General features: G+C 39.0%; 1 protein-coding gene across 1 annotated transcript in view; it reads right to left on the bottom strand.

Annotated features, from left to right (window-relative positions):
- The window catches only part of Raver2 (ribonucleoprotein, PTB-binding 2), a 70,072-nt gene that overhangs the window by 16,448 nt on the left and 33,375 nt on the right, over positions 1-20,249 (bottom strand). Inside the window, exons 4-7 of the mRNA XM_013020503.1 lie at positions 16,849-17,318; positions 13,349-13,540; positions 7,707-7,833; positions 1,997-2,082 (exon numbers count right to left, since the gene is read on the bottom strand). Of these exons, the coding sequence (XP_012875957.1) occupies positions 1,997-2,082; positions 7,707-7,833; positions 13,349-13,540; positions 16,849-17,318 (875 nt within the window). The remainder of the gene's footprint in view (positions 1-1,996; positions 2,083-7,706; positions 7,834-13,348; positions 13,541-16,848; positions 17,319-20,249) is intronic.

The following is a 20,249-nucleotide window of genomic DNA, read 5'->3' as shown; positions in this document are numbered from 1 at the left end:
GGAATGAATGGAGATGTCATCAGTCCTGTCAGGACTGTGAGGATAAAAAAATAAAAGCTGGGCTTAAGACCACATGTTCATTTATCCAACCCTATACAAGCACTTACTCCATTTCTTTTTTTTTTGGTTCTGTCGTGGGGCCTGAACTCTGGGCCTGGGCACTGTCCCTCAGGTCTTCAGCTCAAGGCTAGCACTCTACCACTTGAGCCACAGCGCCACTTCCAGCTTTTTTTCTGCTTATGTGGTGTTGAGGAATCGCACCTAGGGTCTCAGGCATGCAAGGCAAGCGCTCTACCACTGAGCCACCTTCCCAGCCCCTATACAAGCACTTACTATATACCAGCTTTGCCTTTTAATCAGTACTATGGATTCTTAAAGAATTTCAAAGTAATACTTATTTCATTATGTTTGTCTCCAATATCACGCACATATTTGAAATATTTTTAAATGACAAGAAAAATATTCCTTACTCTCAAGAGTATATGAATTTTTATAATACTTAATTTCAAGAATTATTCTTTATTTGTTTCTATAAAAATGTTTGGAGGGTGAGAGCAGTCCTGAGTTTAATCTCAACGTCTTAAGCTTGCTAAGCAAGCACTTTACTATTAGAGCTGGGCCCCCAGCCCCTTTTGCCATTGATTGTTTTTGAAGGAGGGCTTTATTCTTGGAAAGCTGGTAAAATACATAGTCTCTGTGAGTTGATTAACTCTTGGAATGCTGCATCATTCTTGTCTTTTGGGGTGTCCTGGTGTACGCTGGATGTTGGAACATTTGGTCTGAAGGTCAATTTGTTTCACTAGTCTCTTTTAGTTCAGTGTTTCATTTTTTTTTTAAAGTTTTGTTTCTGTTGAGGCAGAGTCTTACTGTGTACTCAAGACTGATCTGAACCCATGATCCTTGTTTTCCTTAAAAATTTTTAATTTTTTAAAATTGTTATTATAAAAGTTATTAAAAAGTGATACAGTTACATAAGTCAGGAAAAGAGGACATCTTTTTGGACAATGCTACCACTTTCCTTGCTCTTTCCCGGTTTGGTTCAGTCCATTTTTTTAACAATTTTTTTATTATTATCTCTTTAAGTAGTTGTACAAAGAAGTTCCCATTCTATAAAACAGTATATGAGTACAAGGTGTCTGACAACATTGTCGCCCATCCCTCCTAACCCCTCTATTCTCTCACTTTTTTTCTAATTGAGGTTAGGTGATTACATAAATTTCACATATTTCACAGTAATGTGGAACATGATCTTTTTTTTAAAAAATTAGGTGCTTCCTTCCCCTTGTCACTAGGAAGAGCAGCACATGCCATCGTACCCAGCCATGGGCTGAGGTTGTATATGGCAAAAAGCCTTCAAACCAAGATCTCCAGTTATCTGCCTCCCAAATAGCGGCAGTGACACATCTGAGCCATGCTGCCTGGCTTATAAATCTCTTGAGTTAAGACTACATAAGCTTGTTTTGCACTATCTATCCATTATCTAGCAAAAAGATACATTAAAAATAAATACCATGAAACAGACCTCTTTCCTTCTTAAGACCCTACAAATCGGAGTCAACATAATTACCATGCTATTTTGATTAACTTAACTGGATCTGATATACTCATATGTGATATACTGCAGTTGTATTTATTAAGGGTATACTTTAAAAGCAAAATACTAGCTGGGTGCTGGTGGCTCACACCTGCAATCCTAGCTACTCAGGAGGCTGAGATTTGAGGATCACAATTCAATGCCAGCCTGGACAGGAAAGTCAGTGAGACTCTCATCTCCAATTAACCACACAAAAACCGGAAGTGGCACTGTGGCTCAAGTGGTAGAGCGCTCACCTTGAGCTGAAGAGCTGAGGGACAGCGCCCAGGCTCAGAGTTGAGGCCCACAACCAACAAAAAGTAAAAAGCAAAATACTCAAGTAACTGCTAAGAACTCTATGGGTTGAGAATGAGCACGTGGCCGTGGCCTGGCGCTACAGCCCACCACGGGGCCTTGACATACCTGATGTGCTTTACTCAGGTGCAAAAACGCAGGGGAGACGGAGGGGTTTACCAGGTGGGACAGGCTGTGAGGTGTTCCCAGGACTGCTTGGGGGAAACAAAAGAAAAAGTTAACCAATGGACATGTGAAATTAAAAACAAAATAAGCTCCAAAAACATTTCTTTAAACTTTCAGCAAATTCATCAGCAATTTGGTGACATACTCATCTTTGGTTCACTGGTTAAAAGTGTCAGGCCACTTCCCTGACAATTCAACTCTGGAATTGGCAGAATTAACTCTTTAAATTGGATTACTTTCTGCCATCACTGTGAAACACTAAACTTAGGCTAATTCTTCTCTAGCCCCTAATGCAATAAAACAAGTTCAATCTTTTCATAAGTTCAGAACTAATTAAACCCACTGAATTTGCTCAGTGTTTTGTTTTGTTTTTGTTTTGTGTGTGTGCAGTTCCTGGGGCCTGACTTCAGGGCTGTCTCTGAGCATGTTTTGCTCAAGGCTAGCACTCTTACTACTTGAGCTTACAGTTCTACTTCCAGCTTTATGGTAGTTAATTTGATATAAGTCTCATGGACTTTCCTTCCTGGGTTGGCTTGGAACTGTAATTCTCAGATCTCAGCCTCCTGCCTAGTTAGGAGTACAGGTATGAGCCACCTGTGCCCGGACAGTGCTTTCTTGGAGGAAAGGAGGATGCTATGAGAAGATAGTGGAAAGATATGATTCCTGTTCTTAGAAATCTCCTGCAGGGGCTGGGAAGGTGGCTCAGTGGTAGATGGCTTGTCTTGCACGCATGAAGCCCTGGGTTTGATTCCTCAGTACCACATATATAGAATAAGCTGGTTGTGGCACTGTGGCTCAAGTGGTAGAGCGCTAGCCTTGAGCTGAAGAGCTGAGGGGCAGCGCCCAGGCCCAGAATTCAGGCCCCACCACCAACAAAAAGAAAGAAAGAAAGAAATCTCCTGAAAAAATAATCTATGCACACGGAAATATTTACACACTAAAAACAAAAGATATAACAACAACACTAGGCAGAGAAAGAGGAATAAATGATAAGCGTATTCTATTCAAATCTAAGAGTTTAAATATCAGAGTTCATTTCAGAAGAGAATAAGATAGAAAATACATGAAGATATTTCACCTAAGTATCATAAAGCAGATGGAAATAGTCATACATACAAAATTACACATATATAATTTACAAAATATTCAGTTCCAGAGAAGGAACTGGTAAGAGCTTTTCATAATGAACAAGTAGCAAAATTGAAAAAATAACAACAGTGCCAAGCATGGTGACATAGGCCTGTAATCCTAGCACTCCGAAGGCGAAGACAAATGTGTTAACTGAAATATGGTAGATTCAAGGGGGACTTCAAATAGTGTAATTCCTTAGAAAGCCAAAATCAAAGTAGTAAAATAAAACACCAGGAAGCAAATACTCAGAAAGGGTAGGGTGGGGCAAGGGGAAAAAGGTAAACAAATGAAGAGGAGATAATGAAGACCAGAGTCCAATGTTTATCCTACAAAATTAAGATAAAGTGAGGGAAGGGTAGATAGGGAAGGATGGGTGAAGCATGCTGAAAGGGGTGACACTCATAAGATGCATGGTATCTGTGAACACTTTGTTAAAAAGCACCTCCTTTGTACAACTACTTCAAGATAATTTTTTTAAAAGGATCATGGATTCGAGATCAGTCTTGAGTAAAAACTGAGACTCTGCCTCAACAAAAACAAAACAATAAAAAAACGAAATACTAAACTAAAAGAGACTAGTGAAACAAATTGACCTGAAAACCAAATGTTCCCGCATTTGAGCCTACAGCAGGATACCTCAGATGACAAGAATGATCCAGTATTCCAAGAGTTAAATCAACTCACAGGGACTATGCAGTTTACCAGCTTTCAGCATTGTCAAAGGCGGTGATACCCACTGCATATGGCAATTGAGTGTTTATTTACAGCAGAATTTTAAGGTCACTAGAGTAATGGGAGGTTAGATAGCAGGGGACCCGTTAGCTTTCTTTTACATAGGTCAGTGTGGAAAAGGCATGTCGGGGTGGAAAACTATTATATAGAAAGAACTTGCTTGCAAGCTCTATGTCTGCAAATTGAGTGCAGATACTTAGGAAAAGTTATTACTTCACTAACAAAATAAATAGAAGAGGTTTTTTTTTTTAAATTTCGGAATTGAAATCTAAAGAATGATTGTTTAACTATTAGGATACTTTTATAACAAAGTAAAGGTAGAAGAGCATTCCATATGCCTCACCGAGTTCTCTCTCAAGCATTTACATATGATCATACCTTGAAGCAATAGAATCCATACTGACATGTGTACTCAGTATATGTTTGATTTTGCATGTCATTATTATTGACACCATTGTTTTTCTATTTCAGGATTCCATCCAGGGCACTATACTTAGCAACAGCTATATCTCCAATGCTGTAACGAAGTCATCCAAACACCAAGTTTACTATGATTGGATGACCTTGACTTATTTACTAGCTGACAATGGTTTGAGGGGAGGGGTCTACTGTTCCATTTCCACAAAGGCTTACAATGTATTCCAATCAATCTCACCCCTCTATCATTCTCCTTGGCCCTCTTCCCCCATTTCCAAAACCATTTCAGCAGGTTTCAACTTGCTTCATCCTTAAAGAATTATTTTAAGACAAATCCCCTCCTAATTAAAGAACACTTGGGGCAAAACATGAAAATTACCAAGCCTACAAAGCCTCATGTGTATCACCTACCAGAGTGAAAAGATCTTTCCCTCAAAATAATGATCATGGGAAACACAAATAACAGATATCAAAGTATTTTTTACATGAATTAAAGTAGTAATCTGGCAAGTGTGATGAAAGGATTTGCTAAGATAACATAAAATACAAACCTACTTGACAATATTTTATTAAATATATGCAGACAGTTATGTTCATATAAATTTCTTAAAAGTAGCTACATTAATATAAAAATTTCAGAGCAAAGAATATTTCCAGAGAAAAAGATAATTTCATAACAATAAAGGTGCCAATTCATGAAGAAGATACAAAAATCCTAAAAAATCCTAATTGTCTGTATACCCAAAAACAAAGCTTCACAATATATAGTATGAAAATTAACAGAACTGAAAGGAAAAGTAGGTAAATCCACAATTACAATTAGAGATTTCAAATGCTCTCCTCCCTTTTTGGGATAGTCACTCTACTCTGCTGGGAAACTCTAAAATATGATATAAAAAAAAAAACTCAGGCTGAGCACCTTTCTCCTACAATACACTAAAACACACACCACTTCTGACACCAGAGGATGCCTCAAGTCTTCTTTATCCCCATAAATATTCTGTCAGTTTATCAGTAACTGAGAATCCTAGCCAGGAGTGATGAGCAGATGTGAGGCCGGGACATTTTCAGATTGTTATTCCAAGGCTGAGCCAGGTGCTGGTGGCTTACACCTGTGGTCCTAGCTATTTGAGATCTGAAGATTATAATTTAAAGACTGCCTAACTTTCAGGAAACTTCATGGGATTCTTATCGCCAGTAAATTACCAAAAAGCCAGAAATGGAGCTGTGGCTCAAGCAGCAAAGTACTAGTACAGGACCTAGTACAGTGTCTAGGTCCTGAGTTCAAGTCCCAGGACTGTCACTGAAAAAAAAAAGTAGAAGTATGAAAGTTTTAGGAAATAATGTACTACAACTCTTGTTTATACTTAATTTTATCTTAGAAAAGGAAAATACTAAGCTTCACCATTTCTTAAGAAATGGACTGCCAATGGGTAGATTGATTTGGTATATAACTGATAATACTCTAATGGGTAAAAATATATTGGAGTTTGGGCTACAAATTTATTTTACTGATATAGTTTCACAGAATGAATGAATGAATAAATAAATAAATGAGCAGAAAACAGTGAACTGGGAAACAGAAACCAGGGAAAACCAAACCAAAACTGATGAGTATTCACAGAATTGTCTTCCAATATTAGGAAACTATTCCTCTGGAAGAAGACAATTTATTTTGTTTCTTCAGAAACATAGCAAAGGACTAAAACCTACAGGGATTACGACCTAATAAAAGAAATTTCTAAGACAGGTGGGCTGGCTCAAACCTAGAATGCTACCTAGCAGGCTGGGGTCAGGGAGATAATAGTTCAAGGGCAGCATGAGCAGAAAAGGTCAGGAGACCCCCATCCTCAATCAATAAAAAACTGGGTATAGTGGCATGTGCTCGTTATCCCGGCTGTGTGGGAAACATAAATAGAAGAACGGTGCTTTAGGCTGGCCCAAGCAAGACTTTTTTTAATGACTAAATCCAAAAAATAACAGGAAAAAAAAAAGGTGGTGTGTGGCTCAAGGAAGGCCTGGTAGTAAGCATGAAGCCTTGAGTACAAACCCAGTCCTGCTGGGAAGGTGGCTCAGTGGTAGAGCGCTTGCCTTGCATGCTCAAGGCCCTGGGTTCGATTCCTCAGCACCACATAAGCAAAAAGAAAAAAAAAGCCGGAGGTGGCGCTGTGGCTCAAGTGGTAGAGCACTAGCCTTGAGCTGAAGAGTTGAGGCCCAGAGTTCAGGCCCCACAACTGGACCCCCCCAAAAAAAACAAAAAACAAAAAACAAACCCAGTCCTCTTAAGAAAGAAAAGACATTTCTAGTCATTAAAATAATGAAATCAAGAAACAAACTGCCTTCAGAAACAGTGAGATTTTTTATTATTTTGTGTTCAAGATGGTATTTCTACGTTAAGCTGTAGAAAAGATTTCTGAAGGCATAATAGTCTAAGCCTGAAAACCTCTACAATTGCTTCTGATGCAGAAATACAAATATTGCTGTATAATGAAAAGTTAGCCAGTCTGCGCACAGTGGTTCATGCCTGTAGTCCAAGTGTGAGACCATAGGTAAGGAAAAGTTAGTTCTATATCAAAGAACTAGCACACCTGTAATCTCAAACCTGTGGGAGGCAAAGGTCAGATGATTCCAGCCCAATACTGACTTCAGGCAAAAGTGAGAGATCCTATCTGAAAAATAACTAAAGCAAAAAGTGGGGTGGGACTAAGGCCAGAGGCATTGCATCGAAATGCTGGTACACACACACACACACACACACACACACTCTCTCTCTCTCTCTCTCTCTCTCTCTCTTAACTAGATTTTTGTCTCTGCTCTCTGGGAGGGAGAATAAATCCTTGAAAATTTCCCCTTTGTCCTTGTTATGCTAAGAAGATGATGAAGGTGAGACCATGGCTGGCCTCAAGATGAAGATGATCAAGGCAAAGGCTGAGCAGGACTGTGTAATCAGAGCGGTGGGGCTGTAAGCCTGTTTGTCAGCTCCATCTCTCACCCCCAAGGAGAGGAGGGGGACCACAAACTGAATTCTGAGAGACCCCCACTGAAAACCCTCAGCTGGCTTGACATGATGAAGGGACCTGTTCCAAGAAGTGGTATGGTAATGATTACTTGGTTTCAAATCATGCCAATGAAGAAGCTAGATTTAAGGTTTAGTATTTAATCTGTATTAATGTAAACAAAATAAGAAACACGTAAGCAGATTGTAACTTACAAAAAAGCAGTCAAAATACACTGTTGTCTCAGATAACTGATTAAAATTAAAATTAAAAAATGTTATTTATTTGTGGTTTTTAGCATGTGAACCCGTTTTCCACATTCCACACATACGCTTCGCTGACTGGTTCGCTGTGGGTTAATGAGGACTCCTGCTTACCTGGTTTGACGGCTCGTCCACATAGCTGCGGCTGCAGAAGAACTTGTAACATGGCGGGGTTGTTTAAACTTCTCATAATTTGTACAGGATTAGGCTCTGGAAGTAATCCCTTTTGATTACTGTGTGTCTTCCATGAATACAGCAACGAACATTAGAACAAGCGTGGATACAAAAGACAACGTTTTAAAGGCTTTCCCCTAGCAATTCTCATGCATCAAAGATCTATTTTCTGACTAACACAACTTGAACTAGTTGTTTGCTTTCTATCCAGCTTTTAAGTTAATTTAGCTGTTCTATTTTACATATGACATGAAATCTTTGTGAATGTCAATTAAATGTCATTTGTTTTCACAAAGACTCACATCTAGGAGAACAAATCTCTTCACAATAGGCACATAAGAGGGTAACAAGGAAAATCTGAATTAGCTACCAAGGACAGAAGTTGCTGACACAATATGTATCTTCAAAACTACACAAGAGCCTTACTATACTGTTGATCTGAAGACTAATAATGTAACTTGTCTTGCAAATAATTTTTTATATTGCAAATCTAATACAAAACTAAAATAAGCTGACTTTGTATACAGGTAATTGGATATAACTATTTGGTTTTAAAAATAACTAGCCTCGGGCTGAAAAGGTGGCTCAGTGGTAGAGTGCTTGCCTTGCATACATGAGGCCCTGGGTTCGATTCCTCAGCACCACATAAGCAAAAAGAAAAAGCCGGAAGTGGCGCTGTGGCTCAAGTGGTAGAGCGCTAGCCTTGAGCTGAAGAGCTGAGGGACAGCGCTCAGGCCCAGAGTTCAGGCCCCCGACCGGACCCAAAAAACAAAACAAAACTAGCCTGATCTATGAAGATCTATAGTAATAGAAAAGAAAAACACGAAACTTCTAGTAATGAGAAAATGGAGACTTGACCAGGAAATCTGGCTCTCCTAATCTAGACACTGAAACTGAGAGGGAAAGAAGATGACTCTGAGAAACTGCCATAAACCTGATTTTAAAACAACAACAAATCCATGGGGGGAGAGACGGTGTGCAGGGGACCAGAACGGCTGCAGGAGAGAGCCTGGAGCCACACAGAGCAATTCAAGGAAGAGCTCTGAGTTCACAACTGAGATCTTTCCTCTACATGGCCTTCAGGGGGGCCTGGCTCTCCTGGTCAGCCAAACAAGGCAGAAAAACAGCAGCAAGGCCCAGTGACAGCCATAGAATAGAGGAGTTAGTCCGGGGGAAATGCAAGCTCAGGGACAGTGAGAAGCAGATACATAAGATATGGGCAGGGCAGTCTCTGGGAGACTCCTATCTCCAATAAACCACTCAGAAAAAGCTCTAAGTAGCACTGTGGCTCAAGCGATAAAGTGCTAGCTTTGAGCAAAAGAAGCTCAGGTCAGTGTCTAGGCCTTGAGTTCAAGCCTCAGGACCAACAACAAAAAAAGCTGGGCTGGAGGCATGACTCAAGTAGTAGAGTGCCAACTATGCAAGCAACTGATGTAAGCATGAGGCAGAGTTCATTCAAACCCTAGTACCAAAAAAGGTTTTGTATTAAAATCCTATAGAAAATGTCACTTAGAAGGATAGCAGTATGTATATATTTTGCACTTCATAACTTATTTTGAAGATTGAGAAAAACTGAAGATGTTCCACTGTTGCTGCTAGGTAGGTAGCCACGAAGTGGCCTGTGTGTCAGTCTAAGTGAGGACTTAGAACTGCTAGAGTAGTTCTCATTAAAGAATGTGGATCAATGGGGAGGTGGAGAAGGAAAGGGATAGGAGAAGAAAAACAAAAGAGGGGATAACAATGCTCGACAAGAAATGTACTAATTACCTTAAGTAACTGTAACCTCTCTGTACAACATCTTTACAATAAAATAATTTTTTTTAATGTGGAGCAAGAGAGCAGCCTACCCAGTATGAGGATGGGAAGGATAACTAGAAGAAGGATACTAGAAGAAGACTAGTAACTGAGGGACCACATTGGGAGTGATTCTAGTCTCACTGGTAAGAAAAGATGAGACTCTTGTATAAAATAAAAGACTGATATAGCCATAAGGATCTGCAATTTTTGAAGCAGAACTGAAAAGATTTGATATTTTTCCTACAAGCAGATCTGGGTATGGCTAAGGGTGAACATGACTGACTAAGTTTATGGCACACAGAGTTTAAGTTTGATTATATATATAACTTAGGACCTGGAAAAGCACGCCTCTGGGAAAAATAATTTTCTTTGGAAATGTTGAAACAATTTCTTTAACAGGAGGTTAGGAGGTCTAATCTATTCTAACCAATCACTTGAAATATAGATTATTGCTTAGCAGATATATACATGTGAGTTACTATTAATAGGCAATAACTGAACAATGAAGAGCATCTGCAAGGAAGAAGGAGAAAGAGGAAATACAGAAGCCTGCTGGTACTATGCTAGGTGAAGGAAACAAGTTAAGGCAAAAACAGAAGCAGCAGAAGAACACCACCACTGTGGCAGAATTCATGGTAGTTGTTTTCATATTTTTATTTATATTCATTTGTTGCATAGAGGGTTTCATTGTAAGATTTTCATAGATTCCTACAATGTACTCTGGACGTTGAGAATGTTTTTTTTCATGTTTCACTTTGTATTGTTTGAGACAATATCTCCCTTTTAGCTGAGGCTGGACTGGACTGGCTATGCAGCCCAGAATGGTAATCCTTCTGCCCCTTTCTCTTCAGTGATGAGCCCTGGTGATCCTCCTACGTCTGCCTTCCAAGTGCTGGGATGATAGGCATTTACTACATGACCATAGTAGAGTCCTTTTTTTTTTTAATTGTGAAAATACCATACAGAGCGGTTACAATTGCATGGGCAAGATAATGAGACATTCCTTATCAAGCATTGTTGCCTCTCCTTTGTTTACCCTTCCCATCTCCTCCCGTCCCTTTTCGCCCCTCCCCAATCCTCCCCCCACCCCCATAGAAGAGTCTTAAGAGTGCCAAGATCAAATAATAAAAGACTGAAGAAGGCCAGGTATGAGTGGCTCACACCTGTAATCCTAGCTACTCAGGAGGCTGAGATCTGAGGATTGTCATTCAAAGCTACCCTGGGCAGGAAAGTCTATGAGACTCTTATCTCCAATTAGTTACCAAAAAGCTACGAGTAGAGCTGTGCCTCAAGTGGCAGAACACAAGCTTTGAACAAAAAAAAAAAGGGCTCAAGGACAGTGCCTAGACCCTGACTTCAAGCCCCAGGACTGGCATCAAAACAAGACTGAAGAATACCCATTAGATATGAATACTAAAAAATCTCCGCTAATCTCCATGAGAGTACTTTAGTAGCAAAGGCAGAAACTATAATGCATGAGTTAGGCTGACAAGGAAATGGGTAAGAAATGAGAATAATGAATGGGACTCAACTTTTTTGAGAAATTCTGATTGTATAGTTGTAAAGAACAATATCTGGAGAAGTCTCTCTCAATAACAACAACAAGAAAAATCTATATTTAATGAAATAGTACGCAATGATGAAAAGAGTCAAGATAGTACAAAAAGCAGACATATAAGTCTCTAGGACTTATAACTGATCAAAAACAAACAGATTCAATAATTTACACATATAAATAGTATTCCTCCTCCTCCTCCTACTTGTAGGGCATCTTCCCCAAATGAGGACCATCACCTATAACACTTCTAATGATGAGGCTGTACTATGGCGCAGGAATGATGGTTTCATGTCAACAAGATTGCTCCTCTCTGGGCTCCCTCTCAGAAGCAGAACCAAGACAATAAACAACCATGTCACCCTTTGCTCAGAGCTGCTTAACTAAGCAGACTTCTCTTCCCTCCCCCAATTCTTCTTCTAAAACTCATGCCTGTGCCCCAAAGATGGGCTGACATGCTTACTTTGTGTTCCCATGCCATATCAATCATTTTCCTTTACCACTGCTTGTCTCCTTATTTGGCATACTGGGCTAAGTGGCTGGACCTGGGATGTGAGACCCCTAGAGTCAGACCTCTGACCTGGGACTCTGGTTACAGAGGCTCTGCTTCCTGCAAGAGAGCAGGGATCTCAAATAAACAGCAGTGAATTCTGACAGCTCTCACTATGAATGAAGCCAGCACCAAGTAAGTACTTGTAGAATGAATGGTATTAATCAAAGAATGAAGCCAGAAATAAGAAAAATTGCTTGAATGAATCTACCATGTAGCCTTCAGTCTCTATAAAGTAGAACCCATGATCATGTGACAGAAAGAAGGACAGGAGCAGGAACAGGGTGCAGATTTTAGACACTGCTGTGGGAAATGCCAAAGAGCAGACGAGTGACAAGCTGCAGGTTGCTGGGCCAGCGCTCAACAGATGCCATTCCTAGGCATCGACACCCACTTGTTTATTTTTCTCCATGAGAAGTTAGTGCCCTGACTTTGGAAGTAGGTGGTGACTGGAATGGATTCAGAATTGTAAACTCCACAATCCAACAGAGACAGCTTAGCCAGAGGAACTGAAGTTGATGGGGAACCATGGCTAAAGTAGTGAATTATAGAATAAGGGTGAAAGAAGTTGTAAGGAGACAGCTAAGAGAAGACAGGCTGTAGGATCAGAAGCGAGATGAGAGAAGAGAAGGAGGAGGGTAGAGATGGAAGTGAGGACAAACAGCCACGTCCTGTCTGATCCCCTATCCTCTACCTTCCTCTCTCTGTACCTCATCTACAAGTCAGTTTCGGACTACTCTCACCATGGCTTGCCTTGTTTATATATTTTATTAGCTCTCCATTTCCTATCAAATCCAGTTTAATTTCCCTGGGTATGCCAGTCTCCCCTGCTGACATCAACCTCCCACCTTCCCATACTTATCTCTTGAGTAGTTGTCCAAGCTGATCGCTTACAAGCATATAAACCAGCTCAGACCACTGCTTGAGCTGTCTGCTTTACTGAGTCACTACGCAGTCTCCCTCCTCACGGCTGTCAGATTTAGCAAATCAAAATACAGGCTGCTCAGTTAAACTGGGAGTTCAGATAAACAATGAATGATTTGTTAACACGAGTGTCTCATGAAAAAAAATCTGTATTTGGTAATCTTATCCTCCACCCATCCACATATGCCATTGTTTAATGCCACACTCAAATGTGTCACCTGCTTCATGAAGTCTTCCCCAGTTTTTCAAAAGTGTATCTCGCCCTTCATTAAGTCAAAAGTTATTTGCTATGCTGAGGGCTGAGGTAAAAGCCCTCTGCATAGAGTCCCATCTATGGGGCTTCAGGACAGAGACGTGGAGAGGGAGAAGTCCACAGTGATAATAAAGAGGGAAGCACTGTATGAGCTGAATGGAGACACACGCCTTCCTCAACTCATACTTAGGATTATTTCTGAAAACATCCAATACAGGCACAATACACTCAAAACTCACAGCAGAAGGGCAACGCCAACATTTACTGAACAAATAAAATTCCTTCACAGACCTTCTCAAGACGAATACATTTTTACTAAATACGATTTCTTTCTCTCTAACAACTTCTGGCTTGATCTTACAAAGACATCATCAATTTTCAGAGAGGATGAATTGAAATATAATAATGGTTCAATGGATAATCCATGACTTTAGATAGAAGGTCTAGATGAAGATAGTCTTAGGAGTTTCCTAAATTTAAGGAACAGACCAAATTGCACTTACCACCCGCTGGGCCGCTATCAGTGCTGCTAAGGTGCTTCGCCCTGGCGCTCCTGGGGCACAGAAGGACACCTGGACTCTGCCCCCGCTGACGGTCATGCCATCTGCCACTTGCTGGGCTTCCTCAGCCTGCTCTGCAGAGTGATACTCAGCCACTGCAAAGCCACCGACGTAACTACCTTCATCCTGGGCAAGCTGACACCACATATGTTATTACAAGGAAATTCTGCAAGTGACTCAGAACACTAGTGACAGCGAGTTACAACAAATTGTTTCCAAGTTCAAGAACAAGTAGATCTGAGCCTGATAGTTATGACCATAATGCGTTCTTTCTCCATGAAAACAGAAGGCTACGGGATGCTTGGGCAGACTCCACAGATCCTTCTCTATGGTCAGGAAAATAGAAAAGGATCTATTGAGTCTCATTCTGAATTTTTTATAACTTATTTCAACAGTCAATTCCCAAATGATAACAGTTCCCTACACAATCAGAAATATGTATGATTGGGCATTTATGAGAAAACATGAGGACTCAATAATTAAAACTTTCTTTTAAACAAAATGTACAGGTTACAGAGAATGAATAGTATTGGAAGACAGAGAAAAATTTCTAGCCCACATACTGATGTAAAACAAGAATTATCAGGGCTGAGAAGGTGACTCAGTGGTAGAGCACTTGCCTTACATGCATGAGGCCCTGGATTCGATTCCTTAGCACCACATAAACAGAAAAAGCCGGAAATGGCGCTGTGGCTCAAGTGGTAGAGTGTTAGCCTTGAGCTGAAGAGCTGAGGGACAGAGCCCAGACCCAGAGTTAAGGCCCCACTACCAAACAAAAAACAAAAATAAACACAAACAAAAATATACAAACAAGAATTATCAGAAGTAGACAGGTGAGCGAAAACACATTCAACTTGCATTGCAAAATCTGAGGCAGATTCCCCAGAATCTACACAAGTGTACCAAAGTGAAAATGGTGCCCAGGTTTCTTAAAATACCATACTCAACCTTGAGTTCTGAGTAAACTGTGCTTGCAGGACTAGTGCCACATCTGTAGGAGGGTACCAGGGGATGTCAATGTCCAGTAAACACTGGCTCCAAGAGAAGAAAACAATAAGACACTACAATATCTTCAAGTTTCACAAACATATGAGCTATCTTCCATACGTGTATACTGCAAAGTGTGTCTTTAAGAAGACATACAACTCTTCTGTGTGGGTTGGCATCTTATACATTGATTTTACAAAAAAAAAAAAAAAAATCAGTTCCTAGCCCTTTCCTTTTTTTTTTCTCTAACTTTTGAAACTTAACTTCATCCTACTTTTCTTGCTGAACTTAGACCAAATTTCCATTTTTTGTTCATATTTTTGTTTCTTTTAAAACTGTCTTCAACTGTCTGTTTCTCCATAAAACATTCCAATCATGTAAAGAAAAAGACATCACACTGACCTCTTCCCAATGCTTCTCTGACAGCTTTGCTCTATCATAACCAAATCAGATTTTAAAGTCTGATCTGTAAAAGCCTTTTGTCTCTTCTTTGGTCCCAAGCATTTCTCTTGACAGAAGTTGTCATCTTAGTATTGTTTTAATAATCCTTTGAAACCTTAAAATACTATCACTTTTGTTATGATAACCTTAACTCCCATATAAATTAGTTCTTTTTAAGTCTTTCAAAAGGTAAAGTCACTCAAAATCATGCATCAGTAGTTTTAGAAAGGAATATTTTAGCCAGGCCCCCGTGTCTCATGTCTGCAATCCTAGTTACTTAGGAGGCTGAGATCTGAGGATCGCGGTTGAAAGCCAGCCTGGGCAGAAAAGTCCATAAGACTCTTATCTCTACTCAGAAAAAGCTGGAAGTGGGCCCTGTGGCTCAAGTGCTAGATCACTAGCCTTGGCACAAAAAGGCTCAGGGACAGTGCCCAAGCCCTGAGTTCAAGCCCCACAACAAGCAAAAAAAAAAAAAAAAAAGGAATATTTCAGTTCACCATGAAAGCAATTCAAAGACATGATAGCTTGACTTACGATATAATTAACTTTCCATTACTTTGAAGTATTTTAACAAACTCTAAATAGTAAGGTGACTCAAAAATAGTGTAGCAAACATTTTCCATCAGTATAAAGGTCAAATACATAATCCACATGATCCCTTTTGCTCTTGGACTCATATTCAAATACAACACATAACAAATGGTTATCCCTTCCCATTTGCTCGAAAGACCTCAACTAAAACTACAATGCATTATGGGTGGTTACAGCATGGTATCACTATATAATAATTAGTATTCAAGAATAGCTACAAGCCAACTTTTAGTAACTGGGCAAGATTTGATTTAAAACATTTGCCACAACATTTCTAAATGTATACAATTTTTGGAGGGAAGATGGTAACATTAATTTTAAATATACATATTACTGTATCACCTCACTCACATGTGGAACTTAAAAGGCTCACATCCTAGAAGCAGAGTACAATGGTGGCTGGGGTGGTTGTCCGGGGTAGGGTTTGGAGGGATGTTGGTCAAAAGAAATAACATTCCAATTACATAGAAAGAATGATTCAAGGAAACTACCACATAACATGGCTGCTTATAGTTAATAACATAGTGTACAGTTAATAATATAGTGTATTTTTTAACTGCTAAGAGAGTTATCACACCATAACTATCAGGACAATATGAATCTTAACCACCCGGATCTAGTCATTCCACACATACATGCACATTCCAACTCTAGAATTTCTAATGCAATAGTAGGAATTCATCAAATGTACAATTAAAGGGAGAAAGCGGGGAAGAAAGGCAATCAAGAGAGAAAGAGTGTGGTAGGGAAACTGGTTTTTAAAAAAAAGAGGAGGAAAGAAGAAATGGAGAACTAGAGGGAGTTGTGTGAAAATCTGTAAGGGCAGGACTTTATACCGTCACACATAGTATAGTTATGTCTGCTTATTTGGATATAGTTAATCTTACTATAAGTATGAGATTCAAAACTTTTATAGTGTTGTTTTCAGGATTTCTCTAAATGTCTCACCTACATGACTCCAGGAGACACGATACATTCTTGTTGAGCTTCATAACATTTTCCTATTCTCTCCAATACCGATCTCCATGTGAAATTTGCCAATTTTTTCCTACCTCTCATTCTCTGCCATAAGACTATGAAGTCCTGAGATACAGTATCCTTCTATTCTCTGCATTTCTGATACTTGACACCATATCTGACACCAAGAGGGTGGCAAATGAGCATTCACCCCTTGTCTAAGCGGTGAAAAGCTGGATGAATGGCTGGAATGAGTAGTGCTGCGTGTGCTGAGGCATACTGAAGTACATACAATAACAACCGGACGTGATATAAAATTTCCTATGAACCTTAAGTCTTCATAATACACTAGCAGAGAATAAAATGGTCCAATTTACTACCTAATGCTAAGCTTGTGGATTCATGTAGAATAGACACATATGCAAATATTTTTTAAATAGCTCTAATAATCTCTTAAAAATACCTACCTGGCAAAATATAGGTTTATGGATACTGGAACAAAGTTGCAACAGCTCCTCTGAATCCCTGTAGTCGCTAGGGAGTTTATCTATACAAAGGCACTTAGAATGAATGAGCTCTGAGGCCAAAAGATTAACATCCATCCACTGTGCAAAGAGTGTGGATTCTCCCAGCTGTTTGCCGAGCAGTTCCAATCTAGCCTTTGCAGCAAAGTCTTTTTTCATGTACTCCACAAAGCCATAGCCTTTGGAATGGCCAGTTACTTCACTGTAGACTAAAAAACATCTCTCGATATTTCCATAAGCACGAACAAGTTCTTCAAACTCTTCTAACGTAAAAGAAATGGGCAGGTTGGTAATACACAGTAATGCATCTGTAGGCTGGAGCTGGACTATTAAGTCTTTGCCTCGAAAAGAATATTGATGAAACATCTGGATTGCATTCTGGGCTTGTTCCCCATTCAGTAAGGTAACAAAAGCTGGAATATAATAAAAGAAATTATAGTGTTTTAATGCCAAATTCTTTTTATTATAACTGACAGCAAGAAAAACACTTTAGGTCCATAACTCAGCACATTCAGACACTGGCATGTTTTCCTGAACAAAATCATCATGCAGTTATAGCTCAGCAATATTCAATGCATTATGACTTTTTATTCTATTTTTACCACTTCTTTAAATGTTAAACCTCCACTGAATTAATTTCATGGCCATTTGCTCAAATAGAAAGTACAGTCATATCAGAAGTTACACTGTAAGATCCTACCATATTCTAAGAGGTTTTTTGCAATCTTTCCCAATCATACGCAGATTTGTTTTTTCCTCCTAACAACTTCTGATATGAAGTTTTATGAAGACTTTACAAAAACAAAAAAACCCCACTTCACTATGGGCTAGTACTATGGCTTAATGTACTGGCAGGTATGAGTTAAAAATCAAGCATAATAAAAAAAAAGTCACTGAAATAAAAAAAATTAAAAAATAAAGATTAAAGAACCATCCTTCTTCCCAGAGAAATGTAAAAGACTCTATTTGATAGTATAGATGAGAAAAAGTGAAGGTATAGAAAAAATTCCCTAAGGCAGGCAAGAATATATATTCATATCTGATCAAGTAGATTTCAAATAAAACTAGTCAGAAGAGGCAAATAAGTTCACTTCATATTAATAAAGGGAACACTCCATTAGAGGAGATAACAATTGTTAACAATTATATACCAAACATCAGTTAACATGTACCAACTTTGTTAAACCAACACTACTAGACTTAAGGACACATATAGACTCCAACACACAAAGAGACTTCAATACTCAACTCTCACCAGTAGATAGCTCATCCAAGCAAAAAATCAACAAAGAAATCTCAGATTGAAATGAATCCATAAACCAAATGGATCTGGCAGATATCTACAGAATCTTTCATCTAGCAACTACACAATACATATTGTCTATCTTCTCTAGAGTGCGTGAACCATTCTCCAAAACAGAACCTATTTAAGGACATAAAACAAGCCTTAGCAAATCTAAGAAAATTTAAATAATTCTCTGTATGCTATCAAATCATAATGGAGCAAAACTAGAGCTCAATAGCAAAAGAAGCCACAGAAAACAATCAAACACATGAAGACTGAACAACACAGTTGAATGAAATCAACAGTGAATCACTGAAAAAATTAAGAAGGGAAATTCAAAAGTTCATTGAATCCAATATAAATGAAAATATAACCTACTAAAACCTTTATGACACAGCTAAGAGGAAGGTTTATAGTATGAATGCCTACATCAAAATAACAGAAATTTCAAATAGCCTAATGATGTATTTCAAGCAAGCACTTAGAAAAATAGGAACTAATAAAATCCAAAATCAGAAAATGAAAAGAAATAAGAGGGCAGAAAACAAGAGACTAAACAAATTATACAAAGAATCAATAAAACAGTGGGCACAAGGGTCCCTATCTCTAATCCTAACTACTTGGGAGGCTGAAAACAGAAGGATTACCATATTTGAGTACTTTGTACTCACAAACAGTCCAGAGTATAAAGGTCTGCATGATCCTATCTAGACCAAAATGCATGGCTAAAGGTATAGCTTAAGTGATGGAGTACCAGCCTAGCAAGCACGAGGTCCCAAATTCAGAAAAGGTCAATGAAACAGAAAGCTGGGTCTTCAAAAAGATAAAATTATTAAACCTTTAGCTAATCTGACTAAAAGGAAGAGGGAAGTGACCCAAGTAAATACATCTAGAGGGGGGAAAAATGAGACTATCACAACAAACAAGAGAAAGCCAGAAGATCATGAGGGAATACCGTACCTTGAAAACATATACTCAAGGCATCAGGACAATCTAGAAGAAATAGATGCATTTCTAGATGAATTTGATCTACCAAAACTGAACCAAGAAGCCAGGTGCCAGTTGCTCATGCCTGTAATCCTAGCTACTCAGGAGGCTGAGATCTGAGGATTGTGGTTCAAAGCCAGCCCGGGCAGGAAAGTCCATGAGACTCTTATCTCCCAAAAAAACCACTAGAAAACCTGAAGTGGCACTGTATCTCAAGCGGTAGAGCACTAGCTTTGAGCTGAAGAGTGCAGGGACAGCCCCAAGCCCAGAGTTCAAGCCCCATGACTGACCAAAAACAAAAACAAAAACAAAAAAAACTGAACCAAGGATGCTTTTATATAATAAGCAATAAAATTGAAGCAATAATTTAAAAAAATACCTCCTAGAAAGAAAAGCCCAGGACTGAATAGACTCATTGCTGAATTCTATCAGACATGAATACTCCTCAAATTCTTTCATTAGACAGAAAATGAACACTACAGAATTCTTCCTATGAAGTCAGTAATCGATTCATTTCTAAACAAGACAGTGATATATTAAAGAAATAGAATTTTATAGATTAATCTCTTTGATGAATGTAATACAAAAATTCTCAATAAAATACCTGTCAACTGAATCAACAATACATCTAAATGATTACACACCATGAAGCTGGTTTCACTGCAGTGATAGAAGGTTGTTTCAATATATGTAAGTCAATAAATGTAATACAAGTCAGGTGCTAGTGGCTCATGCCTGTAATCCTAGCTACTCAGGAGGCTGAGATCTGATGATTGTGGTTCAAAGCCAGCCTGGGCAGGAAAGGCCATGAGACTCTTATCTCCAATAAACCACAGGAAACTGGAAGTGGCACAGTGGCTCAAGTGGTAGAGCACTAGCCTTGAGCGAAGAGCTGAGGGACAGTCTTCAGGCTCAGAGTTCAAGCCCCATGACTGACAAAATAAATAAATAAAAATCAATGTAATACAGTACAAAACAAGATCTAGAACAAAATCATCTGTTTATCTTAACTGATGCATAAAAACCTTTGAAATTGGGTATTGGTACTCTCACCTGTAATCCTAGCTACCTA

The sequence above is a fragment of the Dipodomys ordii genome, unplaced genomic scaffold (assembly GCF_000151885.1).
Source record: "Dipodomys ordii isolate 6190 unplaced genomic scaffold, Dord_2.0 Scaffold51, whole genome shotgun sequence".
NCBI lineage: Eukaryota > Metazoa > Chordata > Mammalia > Rodentia > Heteromyidae > Dipodomys > Dipodomys ordii.
Note: the sequence above shows the minus strand (reverse complement) of the source record. Positions and strands in the feature narration are given on the sequence as shown.